Source organism: Mustelus asterias, chromosome 23, assembly GCF_964213995.1.
Source record: "Mustelus asterias chromosome 23, sMusAst1.hap1.1, whole genome shotgun sequence".
Lineage (NCBI taxonomy): Eukaryota > Metazoa > Chordata > Chondrichthyes > Carcharhiniformes > Triakidae > Mustelus > Mustelus asterias.
Window position 1 is genome coordinate 3745953 of NC_135823.1, and position 26418 is coordinate 3772370.

The 26418-nt window shown below is 49.0% G+C and overlaps 1 protein-coding gene across 1 annotated transcript in view; it reads right to left on the reverse strand.

The window, feature by feature from the left end:
* Window positions 1-22100: 22100 nt before the first annotated feature.
* LOC144510909 (uncharacterized) overlaps window positions 22101-26418 on the reverse strand; it is a 134526-nt gene continuing 130208 nt past the window's right edge. The window contains exon 6 of the mRNA XM_078240965.1: window positions 22101-23590. Coding sequence (XP_078097091.1) covers window positions 22743-23590 — 848 coding nt within the window. The 3' untranslated portion in view covers window positions 22101-22742. The remainder of the gene's footprint in view (window positions 23591-26418) is intronic.

Below are 26418 nucleotides of genomic sequence, written 5' to 3' on the forward strand. Positions count from 1 at the left end.
TAGTTTGGACTAGGGAGTGGCACGGGCTTGGAGGGCCGAAGGGCCTGTTCCTGTGCTGTATTGTTCTTTGTTCTTTGTTCTATGTACGGCCGGGCCGTATTCATTTTGAGACTGAGCAGGCGGTCCACCTCGCCCTGGAAAAGGGGCTCACGGTGGGCGGGACGTTCCTGGCGGTGCACCCTCTCAAGGCCACCGCCCATAAGATCGTGATATCAAACGTCCCACCCTTCCTAACCGGTGAGCTCCTCCTCCCCCACCTCCATCTACTGGGGGAGGTCAGGTCCGGGGTGGCGCCGATCCCACTCGGCCTTCGGGACCCCTCCCTCCGCCATGTCTACTCCTTCCGGCGCCAGGTGTTTGTCCGCCTGGCCCGGGAGGAGGTCCTGGAGGGAGGGTTTAGCGTCCCTTTCGAGGGAACCATGTTCCGGCTCTTCTGGTCCGCGGATGGTGTGCGGTGCCATGCCTGTAAGGAGGCGGGGCACATTAGAAAGAACTGCCCGTCTCCAAGGCCGCCGACCACCAACCCAGGGCAGCCGCAGCTGGCACCGCAGCCCCCTCTCCCCCTAATCGAGCACCACCTGGCCCCCCGCAAGGGGAGGCCGCGCCGGCAGCAACTGCCACCTCAGCTGCCGGCGGGGGGAGAGTGGAGCCTCCGCGTGGCCAGAAGGCCCTGAGTAAACAAGGGCAGAAAAAGAAAAAGGGGGGTACCGGAACGCCGGCCCCCACTACCCCAGTCACCCCGGCAGCCGGCTCGGGGATTGATTCCATTTCCACCTGCGCCCCCCCTCCACCACCATCTGCCGGGCCCGTGGGCTCTCCGGGGCCTAGTGCTGGGCCCGGGTCGCGGATGCGTGGGATCCCGGGTCCGGGCATGGGGGGGTTGGCGACCCCGAGCCGGCACAGCCGGCAAAACCGATACCTCCAGGGGACGAGATGGGGAGGCAAAAGCGGCGTGGCAAGGCAAAGAGGGGTGGGGTGCGAGGGGCATATCCTGCCCGTGGGCAGGACAACAAAAAGAGGCGCGGCCCGTCGGGAGCCATGGGGTTTGAGGTCTGTGGACCCCGCTCCCCATTTGCATCATCTCCTGCCACGCCCCCGCCCGTTTTTACGCCTTGTCCCCAGAGTGGGGGCAAGTGGGGACAAAATGAAACACGTGCTGCCTCAGTCCTCCAGGCAGGACTCCCCGGGGCCGGGTGGGAGCGGGGCCCCCGTGGCTTCGTTCCACCCGGTCGACTTCAACCTGGAGTTCTATTTCAGCCTGCCGGGGGACTGGGGCAGCACCCCGATGTTCATGTCCCCGGGCGGCAGTGGTGAGGAACTGGTCTCTTCCTCTCCGTCCCAACCTTGGACGCTGGACATTCCCGACTTGGATCCGGAGGATTCTCCGGACTTGGGGGGTGTCCAGGCGTCTGGGGCGGAACGGGGGACTGAGCCGCTGTTGCCCGCAGACCCGCAATCCAGGGAAGAGGAGCCCGGGGGGAACCCCTCCTCCGCCGATCCTGGGGGTGGGATCAGAGGGGAGTTGGGGCTAGTTGGCGGCTCCGTGCTGCCCGCCGTATCTCCTGCGGCGGGGGACTCGGAGTCGGAGGAGGTCAGCGGCTCGGTGGTGGGCACGAGGGCATTTTTAGAGTCTGCCCGGAGCGAGGCGGGAGACTCCCTCGCACCTTCCACCGAGTTGTCCCTCATCCCCTCTGGGGATCTCGGGGCCTTTCTCGAACGACATTCTGGTCGCCCTGACGGCGTCCGGCAAGCCCTCGACCGTTGGTCGGACCTGGCGCTGCTCGTCCGGTCCGCGCAGGCCTGCTCACAGGCCGCGTCGGACCTGACTGAGGAAACAGAGCAGCATCGGGTACTGGAGTTCCTCGACGGGATCAAGGGGAGTGGACTGGCGCATCTTGTGCCAGCACCCCCCCATACGTTTAGGTAAGTGGTGATGGTGGCACAACGCTGCTGACATGAAGGTGACCATAGCCAGCCTCAATGTCAATGGCAGCAGTGACCAAACCGCAAGTTCCAGAACTTCTCGGTCCTCCGTGACAGGAAGTATGGGGTGTGTTTCCTGCAGGAAACCCACACCGTTCCAGGAGACGAAGCCCAATGGCTTCTGGAGTGGCGAGGGGGGGTCTACATGAGCCACCTCACGCTCGCTTCGAGCGGGGTGGCTATCTTGTTGGCCCCGCATTATCAGCCGGAGATTTTGGGGGTCAAGGAGCCGGTGCCAGGCCGGTTGCTGCACCTGACGGTCCGTGAGGGGGGCGTGGTCATTCACTTGCTGAACGTCTACGCCCCGGGCGGCGGACCGCAGCAAACGACTTTCTACGAGAAAGTGTCCGCTCATCTCGACACCATCACGGGGGGCGAATGCATTATCCTCGGGGGGGGATTTCGACTGCACCCTCGAGGCACGAGACCGCACCGGCCTCTGGCTGCGCACCCCGGCGATGGTGAAGTTGCGGGACCTGCTCGGGACCCACGACTTGGTGGACGTCTGGAGACATCTCCATCCTGGCTCCAGAGCTTTCACTTACGTGAGGCCTGGAACCGGAGCATCCAGGCTCGACCGCCTTTACATTTCGAGGGCGCACATGTCCGGCGTGTGTTCGGACTCCGTGCGGCTGGTGTCGTGCACGGACCACAGCCTGGTGTGGGTGGACTTTGCACTGTCTCGCGTCCGGCAGGGGTCCGCGTACTGGCACTTTAACAACACGCTGCTGGAGGACGAGCGCTTCCTGGACTCGTTCCGTCGATTCTGGGCCGGCTGGAGAAGGAAGCGGGGAGGCTTCCCCTCCTTGAGGCTCTGGTGGGATGTGGGCAAGACTCACATCCGTACCTTCTGTCAGGAGTACGCGAGGGGGTCGACAAAGAGGCAGAAATCCAGGCTCGAGGAGTTGGAGAAGGAGGTGCTCGACCTGGAGGCACGTCTCAGTCAGCCCGACGCGGACCCGGCCCTGCGTTCGGAGTACAGGGAGAAGAAGGGCACGCTGCGGGACCTGCAGCTTGCCAGGTCTCGTGGCATGTATGTGAGGTCGTGGCTCCAGTTCCGGGTGGACCTGGACTGCGGCTCCCCCTTCTACTCGCTGGAAAAAGGGCGGGCTAACCGTCAGCAGCTCCTTACGCTGCTGGCCGACGACGGTTCCCCTGTCTCGGATCCAGAGGGCATCCAGGACATTGCCCGGGATTGTTACACCTCCCTCTTCTCTCCGGATCCGTCCAGCGAGGATGCCCACAGAGTTCTGTGGGAGGACCTGCCGCAGGTCAGCCTGGGGGGCATCGGCAGGCTTGAGGCCCCCATCACCATGGCCGAGCTGACCGGCGCCCTCAATGGCCTCAGTCGGGGCAAGGCCCCTGGGCTGGACGGGCTGACAGTAGAGTTCTTCAGGGCGTTCTGGGGAACGTCCTGGGGAACGACTACGCGTGGGTCCTGGGGGAGAGCGTTGCAACCGGGGAGATGCCCCTTTCGTGGCGCAGGGCTGTCATTGCCCTGCTGCCCAAGAGGGGGGATCTCCACCTCCTCAAAAACTGGCACCCGGTCTCCCTCCTCAGCACAGATTATAAAATCTTTGCCAAGGCTATGGCTTCACGTCTTGGATCCGTGCTGGACCACATGATCCACCCTGACCAGTCCTACACGGTCCCGGGCCGTTGTATACATGATAATCTCCACCTCGTCCGGGACCTAATCCATCATTCCCAGAGGGCTGGTCTGTCGAGCGCCTTCTTGTCATTAGATCAGGAGAAGGCGTTCGACAGGGTGGAGCACGAGTATTTACTCGGGACTCTGCGGGCATTCGGGTTCGGGACGCATTTTGTCGCCCAGATCCGATTCCTGTTCGGGCGGAATTCCACATTGGTCCAAAGCCTCAACCCCCCTCCTCGGGTGAGGTGCCCCACAGCATGAGCTGCTTCGCGGAAATGTCCTCCGTGCCTTTTTCCGCCGCGCGGAGGAATTTCCTGTGCGGGCTGCTGCTGCACACCTTCCACCACCGTGTCGCCCGGATATACCTTGGCGGGCCTTGTTGCTGCCGGGCGGCGGAGGTCCCCATTGGAGGTCCCTCTACGGAGGGATCTCCCCCCATTACATCGGGGACCTGGGGTGGAGGGTGGTGCATGCAGCAGTGCCGTAAAACCGTAGGATTTACTTGTTCACGGGCTCCGAAGACTGCCCCTTCTGTGGCCTTGTGGAGTCCGTGGACTATGTCCATGTTTTGTGTCTTAGGCTGCACTCCCTTTTTGTTTTCCTCAAGAACCTTTTATTAATGTTCCACAGTTGGGATGAAGTGCGGAAACCCTTCCCACATACTGAGCAGGAGAACGGCCTCTCCCCAGTGTGAGTCCCACGCAAAATATTCGAATGTTTGATTTCTTATTACAAGCAGAGGGAGCAGCCTTTATAAGGAGGGCTAAGAGGAGCTGTAATTGCAGTCCCACGCTCCTGATCTACGGACACCCGGTGTGGAGAGGGGAGGGTCGGGATGGCGACCTCCTCGTGAACCTGCTCCTGGGCCTGGCGAAACGCGCCATTTCCCGGTCCAGGCAGTGGGCGATCGAGGGGGCCGTCCATCCTGACTGTCTGCCCCTCTACTGCGGCTACGTTCGCGGCCAGGTGTCCCTGGAGAGGGAGCATGCGGTGTCCACGGGCGCAGTTGACGCCTTCCGCGCCCGTTGGGCCCCACAGGGGTTGGGGTGCGTTATCGACCCTGACATTACAATTTGATGTTTTTAAGTTTCCTTTGTACTTTGATTTTTGTTCGGGCTGTTCCCCCTCCTTTTGGGGAGCTGCAGCAACTGAAGGGAAAGGAAGTGAATCCAGGGAGGGTGCAGACTCTGGAAAGGTTGGCCCAGGTCTCTCTCTCTCTCTTAAAGACATTGACATCCTTTGCTCCCTCAGCTTGACACATTTATTTGTCTGGCTAAAAGGATGGTCTCTTTCCTAATGTTCGCAATTAAAGGGCTGGTTTCCCCAGGAGATGGCTGACATTTAAGGGGACAGTAAAATAATTTAGGACAGAGATATGTCCAGTGTTGTTAAATGGTAAAGATTGGATATATTATTTGTGGTTCTGTAATAAAATATTTATTGTCATTTCTCATCTTGTAATATAGTACTGCAGCGACGTTAGATATTTCCAGTCATAGAGTCATCACAGCACAGAAGGAGTCCATTCATTAACTCAAGTCCATGCCAACTCTCTGTGAAACAATCTAGTCGGTCCCATTCCCCCCATAACCCTGTTCCCCACAAGTTTATTTCCTTCAAATACGGACCCAATTTTATTTGAAATTATTCTGAATTTCTATCCTGTACTGACAGTGATGAATTTTGTCAACTCCTTTTACAGGGTGTCAGAAGTAGAATTTGCAGGTAGAAATTTCAGACAAAATATGATGTCAAGATCTAACAGAGTCATTCGATTCATCTGGACTTGAATATGATCAGCCTTTGAATCTAAAGGGAGGAAAGTCTGTTCTGTCCACTTCAAAAGATTTAAACATCAGTGTGACTAAAAAAAAACACCAAACCACCCCCCCCCCCCCCACCACACACACACACACAGATACACACACACCCACGAGTGAATGTGTTCCAGTGTGGTGTATGTGGAAAGAGCTTTAACCAGTTACACAGCCTGAAAAACATTGCAATGTTTAGAGTTGGTAAGAACTGTGATCACACTCTGTGTGGATATCTCAGCTAATCATTAAACCTGTGAGACACAAGGACACTGCACCTTGGAGAAATCATAGAAATATGGGGACTGTGGGAAGGGATTCAGATGCCCGTTTGTGCTGGAAATTCATCGATACAGTCACACTGGGGAGAGGCCGTTCTCCTGCTCAGTATGTGGGAAGGGTTTCCGCACTTCATCCCAACCGCTGACACACCAGTCAGCTCACAGCAAAGAACAAAGAACAAAGAACAATACAGCACAGGAACAGGCCCTTCGGCACTCCAAGCCCGCGCCGCTCCCCGGTCCAGGATTGAATCCTGAATCCAGGATCCCCGCCCAATTTTCCAGCCTATCTACATACCAATATCCTATCCACCGAGCTGTCCCTCACAGCTACGATGCTTTGTTCATTACAACCTATTAACTCACCCCCACCCCCCTATTCCAGACCATGTGATCCCCAGGGAGAGGCGAAAACCCAGAGTGAAAAACCCCAGGGCCAATATGGGGAAAAAAAAAAATCTGGGAAATTCCTCTCCGACCCCCTGAGGCGATCGAAACGAGTCCAGGAGATCACAATGGCCCTGATCGGAAAATGCTTCCCAACCCTAGTCATTTCCACTTCCATGAACACCATATGAATTCCCTGCCCCCGAGACAGGTTCCCAACTATCCGCAGTCTCGCTCTGTACTGGCACCAGCAAGATGATCATAGAATGAAGCCTTGAAACGAGAAACAAGGAACAATTAGCCCGCGCCGCTCCCTGGTCCAAACTAGACCACTCTTTTGTATCCCTCCATTCCCACTCCGGTCATATAGCTGTCTAGATAAGTCTTAAACGTTCCCAGTGTGTCCGCCTCCACCACCTTGCCCGGCAACACATTCCAGGCCCCCACGACCCTCTGTGTGAAATATGTCCTTCTGATATCTGTGTTAAACCTCCCCCCCTTCAAAGAACAAAGAACAGTACAGCACAGGAAACAGGCCTTCGGCCCTCCAAGCCTGTGCCGCTCCTTGGTCCAACTAGACCAATCGTTTGTATCCCTCCATTCCCAGGCTGCTCATGTGACTATCCAGGTAAGTCTTAAACGATGTCAGCGTGCCTGCCTCCACCACCCTACTTGGCAGCGCATTCCAGGCCCCTATGCTTGTGTAAGATTGGCTACTTTTCCCATCATGCATTGTGGACGTTTAGCTCTTAACCATCCAGCCACGGTCCCCCTTTGATCCGTTAAGCGTCAGTGAATTGGATCACAAAGGAATCCTGATCATATCCCACCTCGCATAAGCAGACATTCAAGTCCATGTTGTGTTACATTTTAGTTATATCTATCATTTGATCACGTTTTCTCTCATACAATTCCATTTCTAACTTCCCTTCCATCTCACCTTTCCAATGTTTAAACATAATCAAAGTATACATCTGATTCATTAAAATCATAATGGTACTAATAGTCACGATGTGTGAAGCAATCTTATCCACAGGTGTACCTGATATGATTTGATTTGATTTATTATTGTCACATGTATTAGTATACAGTGAAAAGTATTGTTTCTCGGACACTATACAGACAAAGCATACCATTCATAGAGAAGGAGAGAGTGCAGAATGTAGTGTTACAGTCATAGCTAGGGTGCAGAGAAAGATCAACTTAATGCGAGGTAGGTCCATTCAAAAGTCTGATGGCAGCAGGGAAGAAACTGTTTTTGAGTCGGCTGGTACGTGTCCTCAGACTTTTGTATCTTTTTCCCAATGGAAGAATGTGGAAGAGAGAATGTCCATGGTGCATGGGGTCCTTGTTTATGCTGGCTGCTTTTCCGAGGCATCGGGAAGTGTAGACAGAGTCAATGGATGGGAGACTGGTTTGAGTGACGGACTGGACTTCGTCATGACCTTTTATTGTGTCTTGGACAGAGCAGGAGCCATACCAAGCTGTGATACAACCAAAAAGAATGCTTTCTATGGTGCATCTGTAGAAGTTGGTGAGAGTTGTAGCGGACATGCCAAATGTTCTTAATCCTCTGAGAAAGTAAAGGTGTTGGTGGGCTTTCTTCACTATAGGGTCGGCATGGGGGGAACCAGGACAGTGATGATGATCTGGACACCTAAAATTATGAAGCTCTCGATCATTTCTACTTTATCCCCATTGATGTCGACCGGAGCATACCCTGTCTGTCTGTAGGTTTAGATCCCAATTCCAAATATCATTACACCAGTTGGTTACTTGAATCGTTTAAATCTTTTGCCCAGTTTCCTCAGCTTTCTGAATGACTCTGAGAAATGTTTGGTGAGTTTTAGCTAGCTGTTTATTTGATCCATCACAAGTCCTCGGGCGGCACGGTAGCACAGTGGTTAGCACTGCTGCTTCACAGCTCCAGGGTCCCGGGTTCGATTCCCGGCTCGGGTCACTGTCTGTGTGGAGTTTGCACATTCTCCTCGTGTCTGCGTGGGTTTCCTCCGGGTGCTCCGGTTTCCTCCCACAGTCCAAAGATGTGCGGGTTAGGTTGATTGGCCAGGTTAAAAATTGTCCCTTAGAGTCCTGGGATGCGTAGGTTAGAGGGATTAGCGGGTAAAATATGTGGGGGTAGGGCCTGGGTGGGATTGTGGTCGGTGCAGACTCGATGGGCCGAATGGCCTCCTTCTGCACTGTAGGGTTTCTATGTTTCTAAAAGCCGAATGTTAGTTTCATATTTTCCAAAGTATTTATCCAAATACTGTTTAATATCTCCAGAGACATGAATAATTTTAAATTCCATCTTGTGTATATCAACTAGCTCAATTTGGCCGATCCTGGCTCGTATCCAGTGTTTAAAACAGAGGGTGGTTGTCATCTATTATTATTTCACTTGGTCCCCTATATTTTGCATAGTCTCTTGACTGGCCCTCTAAGGCATTGTCATGAAACATTAGGATGCTAGTAGAATGAAAGTATTCTTTTGTGCAAAAGTTAAATCAAAATGGCCATGTATTTTTTAACCCTTTCTGAGCAGAACTAAGTGAAAAGGATGTTCTTGGAGAGTGATACGTTTTAGGAGTTCGAGGACTGTGGTCAGGAAGTACACAGATGCAGGTGAGGTGCTGAAGAAGTAGCAGCACCAGAGAGAGAGAGAGGTAGTCTTTTTTCAGAAAACAGCTCAGCTAATCATGAGGCCCTGAAGGCAGAAGCCAGTTTGTGAAAAAATAATTTTCTGTGCTGAAGCCAAAGACCATTCCCAAGTCCTGGTCACTTAAACTGTACGGTGTGGTAGTCACTGGCTAAATTTGACCAATTGATTTATGGGTATTGTTTTGGACAAAGGTGGGTCTCAGTAGAGTTCAGAATAATGGGGAAAATAGCTGCTTTCGGTTTTTTCATCTTTGAGGGGCTAAGAGCTTACCATTAATTTTCTGGGATAAGATTGTTTTGATTTCCTGTCTCAATCTTCGGCCTTAATCCAACTAGTTGTTATCCTATCCCCATCATGAGCCCTGGAGAAATATTACAGTCCAATAAAATATTCTCCTATCTTTAAAACATAAATCAAACATTTCTATTTGATTCCCGGCAGTTGCATATGTTGATCGCTTGTTCTTTATCATGAATAACATCATTTTTAAAAGTAACTTGTTAAATCACAGCGCACTTTTCACATCTCAGAACTGTCCCAAATTCAAACAACTGTTGTTGTTGTCTGTCAGATTTCCACTGATGTCTATTTCATCTCTTCTTCATAAGAAACTTTGTTCTTGCATCCAAATAAACCACCTACACCGTGTGTATTTGTTTTTATTCTTTTCTTAGAATCCCTTTAAATGTCAGTTTATTCCAATTTGTTAACAATAGTTGCTGTTAGTTTTGGAGGAGTAATAACAGTGAACAAGAATAATTTTGCAATTGTTACCATCACAAAGTCTGGGATATTCTGTTCTTGCTTCACTGCTGAAGCTGCTAACTACTCCCTTTCCAGTTTCTTCCAGCAGCGAAAAAGTTCTTTGCCACGGACACCCATGACCTGGGGGTCATCAGTTTGCCCATTACTAGTTAAAACGGGATACATCGGCTGTTCTTATTTGTCCTTGGCAAGCAATGTTCGCAGCCACAGCAGTGCATCTTATTGTGTACTGTTTATTCAACAGACTGGTTTGTTAAACTGCAACTGCAGCTGTTCTCACAGTCCCTGTTCCTGGGCTAAATTGACTACTTTTCCCATCATGCTTTGTGGATATTTAGCTGTTAGCCATTCGGCTACAATGTACAGCATGCAAGAAACAATACTTTTCACTATATACCAATACATGTGACAATAATACATCAAAGTAAATCAAATCAAATCAAAATGTAAAGAATGTGCAATGGAGATAAATGTACTGGCAAGAGAGACCTTCAAGCTCTGATTAGCCTCAACATTTGAAACTGTGAGAATAAGGGATTGTATAGAATCAGATGGAGGGATAGCATGAAACTGTTCTATTGTATTCCTGTCTAAGATCATTAGAAAGGTGGTGTAAGTAATTGGGTATCCAATTACATTAATCTAGTGACCAAATTGACCAATTGTCATGTTACAACAGGTCCAACTCTGACGTGAGGTAATGGTCACTTTGGGGATAAAAGTAGAGGTTCCAAAGGTCTTCCGAAGGCTGAGTTCCAAGGGAATTACTGTCAAAGAAGGAGCCAGACTCCCGAAGCTGAATTCCACAAGAATTCCTGTCAAAGAAGGAGCCAGAGAGGGTTACGCTTCTCCAGACTGATCACCCGCATGAAGTGTAAAAGTCAATGTCTGAAGTTGTTCAGAAAACCGTTTTCATTTAATAAACTTATTTTAAATTTACTATCCAGAGAATTCTGCCTTTGCCTTAATTGGTTGAAGTTTTGCCTGAATCAAAGTGAATTTATTAAATGGTGAGTTGGGGGTGGCTGAAATCAATTCATTTCCAGATAACAAGATCAGAGAACAGAAATCTTCAATTTAAATACCTGCATTTTTATAATGCCTTTCACAACCACAGGATCTGGTTTTGTAAGAGGGAGGTCGTGCCTTACAAATTTGGTGGAGTTTTTTGAGGAAGTGACAAAAATGGTTGACGAAGGAAGGGCCGTGGATGTCGTCTATATGGATTTCAGTGAGGCATTTGACAAAGTCCCACATGGCAGGTTGGTTAAGAAGGTTAAGGCTCATGGGATACAAGGAGAAGTGGCTAGATGGGTGGAGAACTGGCTTGGCCATAGGAGACAGAGGGTAGCGGTCGAAGGGTCTTTTTCCGGCTGGAGGTCTGTGACCGGTGGTGTTCCGCAGGGCTCTGTACTGGGACCTCTGCTATTTGTGATATATATAAATAATTTGGAAGAAGGTGTAACTGGTGTTATCAGCAAGTTTGCGGATGGCACGAAGATGGCTGGACTTGCGGATAGTGATGAGCATTGTCGGGCAATACAGCAAGATATAGATAGGCTGGAAAATTGGGCGGAGAGGTGGCAGATGGAATTTAATCCAGATAAATGCGAAGTGATGCATTTTGGAAGAAATAATGTAGGGAGGAGTTATACAATAAATGGCAGAGCCAACAAGAGTATAGAAACACAGAGGGACCTAGATGTGCAAGTCCACAAATCCTTGAAGGTGGCAACACAGGTGGAGAAGGTGGTGAAGAAGGCATATGGTATGCTTGCCTTTATAGGACGGGGAATAGAGTATAAAAGCTGGAGTCTGATGATGCAGCTGTATAGAACGCTGGTTAGGCCACATTTGGAGTACTGCATCCAGTTCTGGTCGCCGCACTACCAGAAGGACGTGGAGGTGTTAGAGAGAGTGCAGAGAAGGTTTACCAGGATGTTGCCTGATATGGAGGATCTTAGCTATGAGGAGAGATTGGGTAAACTGGGGTTGTTCTCCCTGGAAAGACGGAGAATGAGGGGAGATCTAATAGAGGTGTACAAGATAATGAAGGGGATAGATAGGGTGAACGGTGGGAAGCTTTTTCCCAGATCAGAAGTGACGATCACGAGGGGTCACGGGCTCAAGGTGACAGGGGCGAAGTATAACTCAGATATTAGAGGGATGTTTTTTACACAGAGGGTGGTGGGGGCCTGGAATGCGCTGCCAAGTAGGGTGGTGGAGACAGACACGCTGACAGTGTTTAAGACTTACCTGGATAGTCACATGAGCAGCCTGGGAATGGAGGGATACAAACGATTGGTCGAGTTGGACCAAGGAGCGGCACAGGCTTGGAGGGCCGAAGGGCCTGTTTCCTGTGCTGTACTGTTCTTTGTTCTTTATCACCCAAAGTGCTTTACAGCCAATGAAGTGTTTTTGAAGTGTAATCACTGTTTTTTAACATAGGAAACGCAGCAGCTAATTTACACACAGCAAGATCCCACAAACAGCAATTTGATAATGAGCAGATGATCTGTTCTTGTCATGTTGATTGAAGCATAAGTATTAACCAGGACTCCCCTGCTCTTATTCGAAAATAATAATGTGAGGTCTTTTAAATGTAACCAAGCAGGTGAGCTGAGCTTCACCAGCATCTCAGCTGAAAGAGGTACATCCAATAGCACTCCCTCAGCACTGCACTAGAGGGCAGCTGTGGGTTTTGTTCTCCAGGCCTGACTGGGGAAATGAGTAAGAAGTTTAACAACACCAGATTAAAGTCCAACAGGTTTATTTGGTAGCAAAAGCCACACAAGCTTTCGGAGCTCTAAGCCCCTTCTTCAGGTGAGTGGGAATTCTGTTCACAAACAGAGCATATAAAGACACAAACTCAATTTACATGAATAATGGTTGGAATGCAAATACTTACAACTAATCAAGTCTTTAAGAAACAAAACAATGTGAATGGAGAGAGCATCAAGACAGGCTAAAAAGATGTGTATTGTCTCCAGACAAGACAGCCAGTGAAACTCTGCAGGTCTAGGCAAATGTGGGGGTTACAAATAGTGTGACATGAACCCAATATCCCGGTTGAGGCCGTCCTCGTGTGTGCGGAACTTGGCTATCAGTTTCTGCTCAGCGACTCTGCGCTGTCGTGTGTCGCGAAGGCCGCCTTGGAGAACGCTTACCCGAATATCAGAGGCCGAATGCCCGTGACCGCTGAAGTGCTCCCCAACAGGAAGAGAACAGTCTTGCCTGGTGATTGTCGAGCGGTGTTCATTCATCAGTTGTCGCAGCGTCTGCATAGTTTCCCCAATGTACCATGCCTCGGGACATCCTTTCTTGCAGCGTATCACGTAGACAACGTTGGCCGAATTGCAAGAGTATGAAGGGGCTTAGAGCTCCGAAAACTTGTGTGGCTTTTGCTACCAAATAAACCTGTTGGACTTTAACCTGGTGTTGTTAAACCTCTTACTGTGTTTACCCCAGTCCAACGCCGGCATCTCCACATGGGGAAATGAGCCCAGAACCTTGGGACTCAGAGGAAGATGTGTTACCCACTAAGCTCCAACTGACAGTGAAGGTGAACAGGAGAGGGAGGTGGCATATGTGGAGTATAAAAACCATCACAGACCAGGTGGGCTGAAATGTCTGTTTCTTTGATGTCCGTTCTATATTATTTCATTTCGTAGAATATTTCAGATACAGAATTGTCAATTCCACATTAAGGATTTGTTTGGGTGCGATGCTGGAAGTGAACTGTTTTATTATTATATAATTACAGCTGAGAGTCCCTGAATGAATGAGGAGGGATCCCCAGAGGATTATAACCCGTGAGTATGCCTCTCTCCATGCACACTGTTTGTACCTGTAAAGACTTAATCACCTGTAAAGATTCGCAATCCAACTATTCTTCACATTCCAATCTGTAATTATCTTGCATTTGTGTCTTTGTCTATATATGCTGTGTTCTTGAACCTACTCTCCACTCATCTGATGAAGGAGCAGTGTTCTGAAAGCTCATGATTCCAAATAAACCTGTTGGACTTGAATCTGATGTTGTGAGACTTCTTACTGTGACATTTAAGGGGACAGTAAATTAATATAGCACAGAGATATGTCTAATGTTATGTGGTGCAGATTAGATATTATTTATGGTTCTAAAATAACAAATGTTTATTTCTAGTCTTTGTCATATAGTACAGTAGCTAATTTATATATTTCCAATCATAGACTTATTAAAGCACAGAAGGAGTCCATTCAGCAATTTGAGTCCATGCTAACTCTGTAGAGGGTTCCACTGGAGCAAGCAGAGAGGGAGTGATTGGAGGCAGGAGTGCTGGTGAGAGATTGATTGAATTATTTATTTATTTAATTAGTCAGTTAGTGTGTGTGTGTTTTTTTGGCCTTTATTTTTGTAGTAGTATTTTTCTTACGTTTAAAGTGAAAACTGGAAGTGGGCTGCTAAGGAGTCTGGGAAGGGTTTTTTAAGCGCGCGAAGTATAAAAGGTAGGCTGCAGTATACAGCGGGCAGCGTCGGGAGCGGGCAGGGGAGTGAGTGGGAAGCTGAGTGAAAGCTGTCAGGGCTTTGGCTCACAGGGCTTCGGGGGACAGGGCGAGGCAGGGTAAGTTATTTTTATCCAAACCTATATAGGATAAGGGTAACTATGAGTGATAGGCCAGTTCGGTGCTTCCGGTGTGGGATGTGGGAGTTCCTGGAAACACCTAGCCTCCCGGAGGTTCACATTTGTGCCAGGTGCGTGGAACTGCAGCTCCTGAGGGACCGCGTCACGGAACTGGAGCTGCAGATTGCTGACCTTGGTCTAGTCAGGGAGAATGAGAGAATAATTGACACGAGTTATAGGGAACTAGTTACACCGGGGCATCGGGAGGAAGACACGTGGGTCACAGTTAGGAGGAGTAAAGGTCAGAAGGGTAACGTACCAGAGAGTATTCCAGTGGCTGTCTCTCATAATAGGAAGGGCTCGGCGACAGGTGTGAGAGGGGAGGGGAGTGAGCAATTAGTGGAGGGGTCACCTGTGGTTGTCCCACTCCAAAACAAGTATATTGTTTTGGATAGTGTGGAGGAGGATGACTCTCCAGGGGTAAGCCACAGTGACCGGGTCACTGGCACAGAGTCAGGCTCTGTGGCCCGGAAAGGAAAGAGAGGGATTAGGAGAGCAATAGTGGTGGGGGATGCGTCGGTTAGAGGCACGGACAGGCGATTCTGTGGGTGCAAACGGGACTCCAGGATGGTAATCTGCCTACCTGGTGCTGGGGTAATGGATGTCACCAAGCGGATAGGAGGCAGATTAAAAGGGGAAGATAAAGAAACGGATGTCATTGTACACATTGGTGCAAATGACGTAGATAGGAAGAGCAGGAGGATCCTACGAGAGCAATTCAGGAGTTGAGAAATAGACTAAAAAGTAGGGCCTCCAGGGTGGCCATCTCTGGGCTGCTCCCAATGCCTCGTGCCAGTGAGGCTAAGAATAGGGAGTTAGTACAATTGAATGCTTGGCTAAAGGACTGGTCCAGGAGGGAGGGCTTCATATTCCTGGATCAATGGGAAGTTTTCAGGAGAGGATGGCACCTGTACAAGAAGGACGGGTCACAACTAAGTTGGAAGGGCACGAATATCCTGGCTGGGAGTTTTGCGAGTACAGTTCGGGGGTGTTTAAACTAGTATGGCAGGGGGGTGGGGATCAAAATATTAGGTCTACAAGTGTAGAGGCTGGGGACGAGCTTGGGGCTGGGACAAGGCTGGCAAAGAAGAAGAGCACTCTGGGGGAGGATGACCTCACTGGGCCTGGAGGTCTGGAGTGCTTATACTTCAATGCAAGGAGCGTAGCAGGTAAGACAGACGAACTTAGGGCCTTAATGCTCACGAGGAATTTGGATGTGGTTGCAGTGACAGAGACTTGGTTGAAAGAGGGACAGGACTGGCAGCTGAATATTCCGGGGTACAAGTGTTTTAGGCGAGACAGAGGAGGGGCCAAAAGAAGTGGGGGAGTAGCAGTATTAGTTGGAGAGCATATTACAGCGGTGCAGAGGGAGGACAATTCAGAGGGATCGTGTAACGAGTCACTCTGGGTGGAGCTTAGAAACAGGAAGGGCGCAGTCACTATGTTGGGGGTATACTACAGGCCCCCCAACAGCCCAAGGGAAGTGGAAGAACGGATATGTCAGGAGATACTGGATAGGTGCAGGAAAAATAGGGTTGTTGTAGTGGGAGACTTCAATTTCCCTGGTATAGACTGGAAATCGCTGCGAGCTGGGACTCTGAATGGGGAGGAATTTGTAAAATGCGTACAGGAGGGTTCTTTGGGACAATATGTAGATACCCGACTAGAGCGGGGGCTATACTGGACCTAGTACTGGGGAATGAGCCCGGTCAGGTCTTCAAAGTTTCGGTAGGGGAACATGTGGCAAATAGTGACCACAATTCTGTTAGCTTTAGGATAGTGATGGAAAAGGATGAGTGGTGTCCCAAGGGTAAGGTGTTGGATTGGGGGAAGGCTAACTTTAGTGGGGTTAGGCAGAAATTGGCAGCTCTTGATTGGGAGAGGCTGTTTGAGGGTAAATCCACATCTGGCATGTGGGAGTCTTTTAAGGAACAGTTGTTAGGGCTACAGGACAGGCATGTGCCTGTTAAAAAGAATAGGAAGGGTAGGATTCGAGAACCGTGGATAACCAGGGAAATTGAGGGACTGGTCAAAAAGAAAAGAGAGGCGTATGTTAGGTCCAGGCAGCTAAAAACGGAGGGAGCTCTGGAGGAGTACAAAGAAAGTAGGAAAGAACTCAAACGGGGAATTAGAAGGGCAAAAAGGGGTCACGAAATGTCCTTGGCAGACAGGATTAAGGAGAATCCCAAGGCATTTTATTCATACGTTAGGAACAAAAGAGTTGTCAGGGAAAAAATCGGACCTCTCAGGGACAAAAGTGGGGAATTATGCTTGGAGCCCAAAGAAGTAGGGGAGATCCTAAATGAATACTTTGCGTCGGTATTCACAAAGGAGAGGGATGTGTTGACTGAGAGTGTCTCGGAGGGGAGTGTTGAACCGTTGGAGAAAATCTCCATCACAAGGGAGGAAGTGTTAGGTTTGTTAGAGAATATAAAGACTGACAAATCCCCAGGGCCTGATGGAATCTATCCAAGGCTGCTCAGGGAGACGAGAGATGAAATCGTTGGGCCTCTGACGCAAATCTTTGTCTCGTCACTGGACGCAGGTGAGGTCCCAGAGGATTGGAGGATAGCTAATGTGGTCCCGTTATTTAAGACGGGTAGGAAGGATAACCCGGGTAATTATAGGCCGGTGAGCTTGACGTCCGTGGTGGGGAAGTTGTTGGAGAAGATTCTTAGAGATAGGATGTATGCGCATTTAGAAAGGAATAAACTCATTAACGATAGTCAGCATGGTTTTGTGAGAGGGAGGTCATGCCTCACTAACCTGGTGGAGTTTTTTGAAGAAGTGACCAGAATGGTTGACGAGGGAAGGGCCGTGGATGTCGTCTATATGGACTTTAGTAAAGCGTTTGACAAAGTCCCTCATGGTGAAAAAGGTTGGATCTCATGGGATAAAGGGGGAGGTGGCTAGATGGGTGGAGAACTGGCTTGGTCACAGAAGACAGAGGGTGGTAGTGGAAGGGTCTTTTTCCGGCTGGAGGCCTGTGACTAGGCTCTGTATTGGGACCTCTGCTGTTTGTGATTTATATAAACGATCTGGAAGAAGGTGTAACTGGGGTGATCAGTAAGTTTGCGGACGACACAAAATTGGCAGGACTTGCAGATAGTGAGGAGCATTGTCAGAAGCTACAGAAGGATATAGAGTTCAATCCTGATAAATGCGAAGTGATGCATTTTTGTAGAAATAATGTAGGGAGGAGCTATATGATAAATGGCAGAACCATAAAGGGTGTAAATGCGCAGAGGGACCTGGGTGTGCAAGTCCACAGATCCTTGAAGGTGACGTCACAGGTGGAGAAGGTGGTGAAGAAGGCATATGGCATGCTTGCCTTTATAGGACGGGGCATAGAGTATAAAAGTTGGGGTCTGATGTTGCAGATGTATAGAACGTTGGTTCGGCCGCATTTGGAATACTGCGTCCAGTCCTGTTCGCCACACTACCAGAAAGACATGGAGGCTTTGGAGAGAGTACAGAGGAGGTTTACCAGGATGTTGCCTGGTATGGAGGGGCTTAGTTATGAGGAGAGATTGGGTAAACTGGGGTTGTTCTCCCTGGAAAGACGGAGGATGAGGGGAGACTTAATAGAGGTGTATAAAATTATGAAAGACATAGATAGGGTGAACGGTGGGAAGCTTTTCCCCAGGTCGGTGGTGACGTTCACGAGGGGTCATAGGTTCAAGGTGAAGCGGGGGAGATTTAACACAGATATCAGAAGGACATATTTTACACGGAGGGTGGTGGGGGCCTGGAATGCGCTGCCAGGCAAGGTGGTGGAGGCGGACACACTGGGAACGTTTAAGACTTATCTAGATAGCCATATGAATGGAGTGGGAATGGAGGGATACAAAAGAATGGTCTAGTTTGGACCAGGGAGCGGCACAGGCTTGGAGGGCCGAAGGGCCTGTTCCTGTGCTGTATTGTTCTTTGTTCTTGAAATTCAGTTAGTCCCATTTTTCCTCTATAATTTCTCTTCCCCTGCAAGTTTATTTCCTTTAAGTGCCCACCCGATTTCATTTTGAAATCATTAATTTTCTCTGCTTCCAATAGTTAGTTGCAGTGAGTTCCAGGTGATCACCATATAAATTGGGAGGTTGAATATTAGATACAGCAGAGTGAGAATAGAGGGAGTGTGTGTGTGGGATGGAGATTTTCAGCTTTTCGGGAAATGAGAGAGGAAAAAATGTTCCATAGAAACTAAAATTGACTTCTGAATTTCTATTCTGTACTGACAGCGATGACTTTTTTAAACTCCTTTTGCAGGATAACAGACTGTGAGACAGACAGAAAAATTCAGATGTAAACATCCGCTCGCGATCTGACTCACTCAATTAATCACAACCTGATTATCATCGACCTTGGAAACTCGAAGGAGAAATGTTTCTCTGGTCTGTCAGCTTCAAGAAATTTTAAACATCAGTGTGACTGGAAAAGCAGCAATTCAGACACAGACCCGAGTGGGAGTGTTCCAGTGCACTGAATGTGGAAAGAGCTTTAACCAGTTACACAGCCTGAAACCATCGCACCATTCACAGCTGGGAGAGACCATATCCGTATTCTTTGTGTGGATGAGGCTTCAACTGATCATCAAACCTGGAGATTCACAAGGACATTCGCACCATGGAGAAACCGTGGAAATGTGGGGACTGTGGGAAAAGATTCCGTGTTCCATCTGCACTTGAAATTCGACATATACACACTGGGGAGAGACCATACACCTGCTACACCTGTGCAAAAGGATTTACTCACTACCCCAACTGGTTATGCACCAGTGAGTTCACACTGGGGAGAGGCCATTTACCTGCTCCAAGTGTGGGCAGGAATTCAATTGGTTAAACAATTCAGAAACACCAGATGATTCACACTGGAGAGAGACCATTCATCTGCTCTGTGTTTGAGAAGGGGTTCACTTGTTCGAGCAATCTGCTCACGCACCAACATGTTCACATTGGAGAGCGGTCGTTCTGCTCTGAGTGTGGGAAGAGATTCACTGAGTCATCCAGCCTGCGGAAGCATCGCCGAGCTCACACAGAGGAGAGAGGCCGTATGCCAGCACTGTGTGGGAACGAATTCCCATGTTCATTCTATCTGCTGAGACACCATCGCCATCACATCAATCAGAGACCTTTCAGAGGCTCTGACTCTGGGTGTTAATTCTAGCATTTGAGGTTCAGTATATACAGGAGGAGGGCATTGACTGGATGGTTACACGAGCACATATAAAGAGAGACTTCCTGACATGGAGCAGATTCAGGAGGTATACACCTGCAATGCTTTATTCTGTGAATAAATCTGTACCAATCTGGCTCAGTCATAGAAAACAAAGGGTAGCAGTGGAAGGGTAGGTTTCTGAATGGAGGGCTGTGACTGGTGGTGTTCCTCAGGGATCAGTGCTGAGACCTTGCTGTTTGTAATATCTATAAATGATTTGGAGGAAAATGTAACTGGTTTGCTTAGTACGTTTGCGGACAACACAAAGGTTGGTGGAATTGCAGATAGCGATGAGGACCATCAGAGGATACAGCAGGATATAGATCAGTTGGAGACTTGTGTGGAGAGATGGCAGATGGAGTTTAATGCGGACAAATGTGAAGTAATGCATTTTGGAAGACCTAGTACAGATGGGAAATATACAGTAAATGGCAGAACCCTTAAGAATATTGATAGGCAGAGGGATCTAGGTGTACAGGTACACAGGTCACTGAGAGTGGCAACGCAGGTGGAGAAGATAGTCAAGAAGGCATACGGCATGCTTGCCTTCATTAGCCGAGGCTTTGAGTTTAAAAATTGGCAAGTCATGTTGCAGCTTTATAGAACCTTGGAATATAGTGTTCAATTCTGGTCGCCACACAACCAGAAGGATGTGGAGGCTTTGGAGAGGGTACAGAAAAGATTTACCAGGATGTTGCCTGATGTGGAGGGCATTAGCTATGAGAAGAGGTTGGAGAAACTTGGTTTGTTCTCACTGGAACAACGGAGGTTGAGGGGCGACCTGAAGAAGTCTACAAGATTATGAGGGGCATGGACAGAGTGGATAGTCAGAAGCTTTTTCCCAGGGTGGAAGAGTCAATTACAAGGGGGCATAGGTTTAAGGTGCGAGGGGCAAGGTTTAAAGGAGATGTACGAGATAAGGTTTTTACACAGGTGATGGTGGGTGCCTGGAACTCGCTGCCAGGGGAGGTAGTGGAAGCAGATACGATAGTGACTTTTAAGGGGTATCTGGACAAATACATGAATAGTATGGGAATAGAGGGATATGGTCCTGGGAAGGGTAGAGGGTTTTAGTTCAGACGGGCAGCATGGTCGGTGCAGGCTTGGAGAGCCTAAGGGCCTGTTCCTGTGCTGTAATTTTCTTTGTTCTTTGTAAATAAAGATTTAGTCCCTTTTCCTCCCTCACCATAAGGCTGTCAGGGTTATAACATGTTAACAAAGAATGCTTGTTCAGAAACCTAGAAAATCGGAGCAAGAGGAGGCCATTTGGCCCTTCGATCCTGCTCCACCATTCAACATGATCAAGGCTGAACTTCCATTGTCAATGCCACACTTTAGCGCTCTCCCCATACCCACTGACACCTTGAGAGTCTAAAAATCTATTTTCTTAAATATATGGAGCCTGGGTGTGATTGTTGTTGGTGCAGGCTTGATGGGCTGAATGGCCTCCATAGGCACTGTAGGAATTATATGATATTCAGTGATTTGGCCTTCACAGACTTCTGTTTTTTTTCAGTTTCACTCCCCTCTGCGTGGAGAAATGTCTCCTTATCTCAGTCCTAAATTGTCTCCCCTGTATCCTGAGACAGTGACCCCTTGTTCTAGACCTTCCAGCCATAGGAAACAATATCCCTGCATCCACTCTGTCCAGCCCTGTCAGAATTTTATACATTTCAATGAGATCCCCTCTCATTCTTTGAACCTCTGTTGAATACAGGCCCAGTCAACCCAATCTCTCCTCATACAACAATCCTGCCATCCTAGGAATCAGTCTGGTGAACGTTCGCTGTACTCTCTTTGTGGCAAGTATATATTTTCTTAGATAAGGAGACCAAAACTGCGCACAATACTCCAGATGTGGCCTCCCAAGCCACTGTAAAGCTGCAGTAAGCCACCCTTGCTCCTGTACTCAAGTCCTCTTGCAATGAAGGCCAACAGACCATTTTCCTTTCTGACTGATTGCTGTACCTGCATGTTTGCTTTCAGTGACTGGTGTACGAGGACACCGAGGTCACTTTGTACATCGACATTTCCCAAATGCAGCTTTCATATCTATTGACTTACATTCCCAAGATAATGTTGCTAAAAGCTCAAAATAAAATTCAAGTTTACCTTTCCCGCTGTGGGTGAGTCCACTCTGACCTCTTTATCTCCTGGTTCTTCAAATCCCTGGGCCTCTAACCCAGCCTTGGCCTCATAGGTTCCATCGGGTTGGAGCTTTTCTGTGCCGATCCATCGATGTGATAATGCTGGCTGAGCCCCTATCTGGTTCCTCTGAACACACGCCAAACTCCCTCCAACTGCCTCACTTTCTCTGTTTAGCCTCCCGTGTGGCTTTATCCCCTCATTTGTCAGCAGCTACAAAACCCTCTGGCTCACGGGGGCTTCAGCATCGCACCCAGACACATCCTCGGTGTAAAACCCACAATTCCATGTCTGAAATGTTCCAGTGATTGAAATTACAGTGAATGGACATCAAAGAAACAGAGCAAAAACAGATCCCTGAGGTTCCGAGGAGGCCCCAGCGCTCAGTCAGACCCAACTAAACCCGGGTGTTAGAAAACAAACAGTACTCACCCCGGTGTCTGCTGTCCACGGGGACTTCCCTTTAATCAGAATCGTCAGTGGATCCTGTTCCTGACGCCAGGTTGCTGTGGGACAACTGTCCAGAGTTGGTGAAAATTTGGGAATCTTTATTACAAACATGCCGTGCAATGCTTCAGTGAATTGAAGCATCTGAAAGAGCAGTTACAATAACATACGTTTATACACAGCACAGTTACAGCTGACCAGGCTGTTTTATCTGCAAATGAGTGTTAAAGTACAGGATGGACAGGAAACTAAAACAAGTCACAAACAGCTTGCACCCACTGGCTGTAGTAACTTAATCTCTAGCTAAACACATCTAGGAAAACAATGTAGGCTCAGGGTTGTCATGGAATATACAACAAAGGATATTTTACGAATATAACTCAGTTTATAGCTCACATTAAACTTACTGACCCTTTATTCCACACTGAAGAACTGATGGGCTGAATGGCCTCCTTCTCTGCCCTAATGACGCATGATGAATGATGAGGAAAAACACTATTTACTATTCAGGATGAAATAAATGTCCCATATCAGCTTTTGTGGATCATTTCAGTGGACATGTGCTCTCCCAGGCTCAAAGAGCATCAGCCCACTGGAAGCAAAGTCGTGAGTCCAGCCAGTCCAGCAGAAAGAAACCCTCCGACCCTCCCACTTCACCAACTGCCAGAATGAACGTGGTTCAGTCCTGGATTGATTAACAGCAGCAAAAATAGCAGAATCCAACCCCTGTTATCACTTGTGAACTCGCTGGTGTCTCTGCAGGTTGCATAACAGAGTGAATGCCTTCCCACACTGAGAGCAGGTGAACGGTCTCTCCCCGGTGTGAACCCGCTGGTGCATGCGCAAATTGAATGATCTTTGAAATCTCTTAGCACAATGAGAGCAGCTGAATGGTCTCTCCTCCGTGTGAATGCGCTGGTGGCATATCAGTACCTGAGAGCTTTTGAAAGCAATCCCACAGTCAGAGCATTTAAAGGGTCTCCCATTCTTGTGAGTGACATGGTGTTGCAGCAGGTTGGATAACTGAGTGAACCCCTTTCCACACACAGAGCAGGTGAATGGTCTCTCCCCGGAGTGAACTCGCTGGTGCCTCCGCAGGTGGGATGAATGGATGAATCCCTTCCCACAATCAGAGCAGGTGAATGGCCTCTCTCCAGTGTGAACTCGCTGGTGGATCTGCAGGTTGGATGACTGAGTGAATCCCTTCCCACATTCAGAGCAGGTGAACGGTCTCTCTCCCGAGTGAAACCACTGGTGTGACTGCAGAATAGATGAATCACTGAATCCCTTCCCACACTGAGAGCAGGTGAATGGCCTCTCCCCAGAGTGAACTCGCCGGTGCCTCCGCAGGGCAGATGCATCACTGAATGCCCTCCCACAGTCAGAGCAAGTGAACGGCCTCTCTCCAGTGTGAACTCGCTGGTGTGTCATCAGATGTGATAACTGAGTGAATCCTCTCCCACAGGTGGAGCAGGTGAATGGTCTCTTCCCGGTGTGAACAAGTCGATGTCTTTCCAGCTCAGACGGGGACGGGTATTCCTTCCCACAATCCCTGCATTTCCATGGCTTCTCCATAATTCAGATGTTATTACGTCTCTACATGTTCAAACAGCTGAAGCCTTGAACACGTGAACAACAGGCGTACACTCTCTCCTCACTGAGAATGGTGCAATGATTTTTTCAGGCTGTGTAACTGGCTAAAGCTCTTTCCACAGTCAGTGAACTGAAACACTCTCATTCAGATGTGTGTGTGTGTCTCGGTGTTTTGCCAGTCAAATTGATAAATGTTAAAGTACTTCAATCCATTCTAAGACAAAGCCAACGAATAATTTCCTTGTAGATTTCAAAGCCGATGATATTCAGGTCCTGATGAATGGAGACACTCTCAAATCTTGGCTTAACACCACATTCTATATCCTGTAAAAGGAGTTTACAAAAACCATCACAGAAAATACAGGATATAAATTATAAACAGACAATTATAGTATGAGAAATTCCCTACAGTGCAGAAGGAGGACATTCAGCACATCGAGCTTGCACCAATTCTCTAAACAAGGTACCTTACCCAGGTCTTCACTGGAACATTATGTCTCCTCTCATTCTCCCAAAAGCTGTAAATCTCCATCCCACACACTCTCCCTCCATTCTCACTCTGCTGTATCTAATATTCACCCTCCCAATTCTCCTGAAGGTGCTGATTGAGGCTGATTGACAGATCCATGCTCATTGCTTCCTGTCCTAAACACAGAGAGCTGAAAATCTCTATGCAGGCGGCCAGACAGATATATGTCTATATGACTGGACTAAAATGTGTGGAATGTACAGATTGGATTCACTTCCTTTCCCTTCAGTTGCTGCAAGTCCCCAATTTCCCCCAGAATGAGAAAGGAAATGGAAAGGGGGAGACACTGATTTCCTCCCAGATGTTGCCCAGCGGAGGAAGTTGTAGTCTGAAGCTCATTGGCCAACTTCCGCATTGACGTCACAATGGAACCTGAATCAGCCAATAAGAATCCGCCTGCTCCTCGGTGACGTCTCCGGGTTCCGGTGCACAGGCCCGACGCGTGAACACGGGAGGCCCGCCCCCACCCATTGTTTCCCCTCCCCCTGCACCTCCTCGAGCCAAGGTTTCCAGGCAACCGGCTGACGGCTCCAGCTAGAGTGAGAAGCCGCTCGGTGATCTCCCCCTCCCCCCTGGCCCGGGACTGCGCATGTCCAAGAGGGAAGAGAAGCTGCGCATGTGCGGGGAGCCCTTGCCTTTCATATTGATGTCTTGGCCAATGAGAAGAGTTGGAGGACCGGAAGGACTCTTGTCGTCCAGCCAATCAAAGCGCGGAATTTGTATGACTGACGCTTGAACTTCGTAAGAAGTTTAACAACACCAGGTTAAAGTCCAACAGGTTTATTTGGTAGCAAAAGCCACACAAGCTTTCGAGGCTCTGAGCCCCTTCTTCAGGTGAGTGGGAATTCTGTTCACAAACAGAACTTATAAGACACAGACTCAATTTACATGAATAATGGTTGGAATGCGAATACTTACAACTAATCCAGTCTTTAAGAAACAAAACAATGGGAGTGGAGAGAGCATCAAGACAGGTTAAAAAGATGTGTATTGTCTCCAGACAAGACAGCCAGTGAAACTCTGCAGGTCCACGCAACTGTGGGAGTTACAAATAGTGTGACATAAATTCTGATTCTAGGATCGCATGATAAAGACTCAGGAGGAAAAAAGCAGAAATATTTATGTGAAATAGTGTGACATAAACCCAATATCCCGGTTGAGGCCGTCCTTGTGTGTGCGGAACCTGGCTATCAGTTTCTGCTCCGCGACTCTGCGCTGTCGTGTGTCGCGAAGGCCGCCTTGGAGAACGCTTACCCGAATATCAGAGGCCGAATGCCCGTGACCGCTGAAGTGCTCCCCAACAGGAAGAGAACAGTCTTGCCTGGTGATTGTCGAGCGGTGTTCATTCATCCGTTGTCGCAGCGTCTGCATAGTTTCCCCAATGTACCATGCCTCGGGACATCCTTTCTTGCAGCGTATCAGGTAGACAACGTTGGCCGAGTTGCAAGAGTATGTACCGTGTACCTGGTGGATGGTGTTCTCACGTGAGATTATGGCATCTGTGTCGATGATCCGGCACGTCTTGCAGAGGTTGCTGTGGCAGGGTTGTGTGGTGTCTTGGTCACTGTTCTCCTGAAGGCTGGGTAGTTTGCTGCGGACAATGGTCTGTTTGAGGTTGTGCGGTTGTTTGAAGGCAAGAAGTGGGGGTGTGGGGATGGCCTTGGCGAGATGTTCGTCTTCATCAATGACATGTTGAAGGCTCCGGAGGAGATGCCGTAGCTTCTCCGCTCCGGGGAAGTACTGGACAACGAAGGGTACTCTGTCCACTGTGTCCCGTGTTTGTCTTCTGAGGAGGTCGGTGCGGTTTTTCGCTGTGGCGCGTTGGAACTGTTGATCAATGAGTCTAGCGCCATATCCTGTTCTTATGAGGGCATCTTTCAGCGTCTGGAGGTGTCTGTTGCGATCCTCCTCATCCGAGCAGATCCTGTGTATACGGAGGGCTTGTCCGTAGGGGATGGCTTCTTTAACGTGTTTAGGGTGGAAGCTGGAGAAGTGGAGCATCGTGAGGTTATCCGTGGGCTTGCGGTACAGTGAGGTGCTGAGGTGACCGTCCTTAATGGAGATGCGCGTGTCCAAGAATGCAACCGATCGCGCATATCGACACAGACATCAAGTTTCTACAAAGATGCAAGAAAGCAGACAAGATACCGAAAGGACTACAGATCACGAACCCACTCAGGTCAACCTATAACACAGACTACGCTGAGAGACTTTGCCGTCGCACCTCTCTCACCCTCCTCAACCACCTCATACACCAACTCTACAGCAAACGCCGCAGCCTGGAAA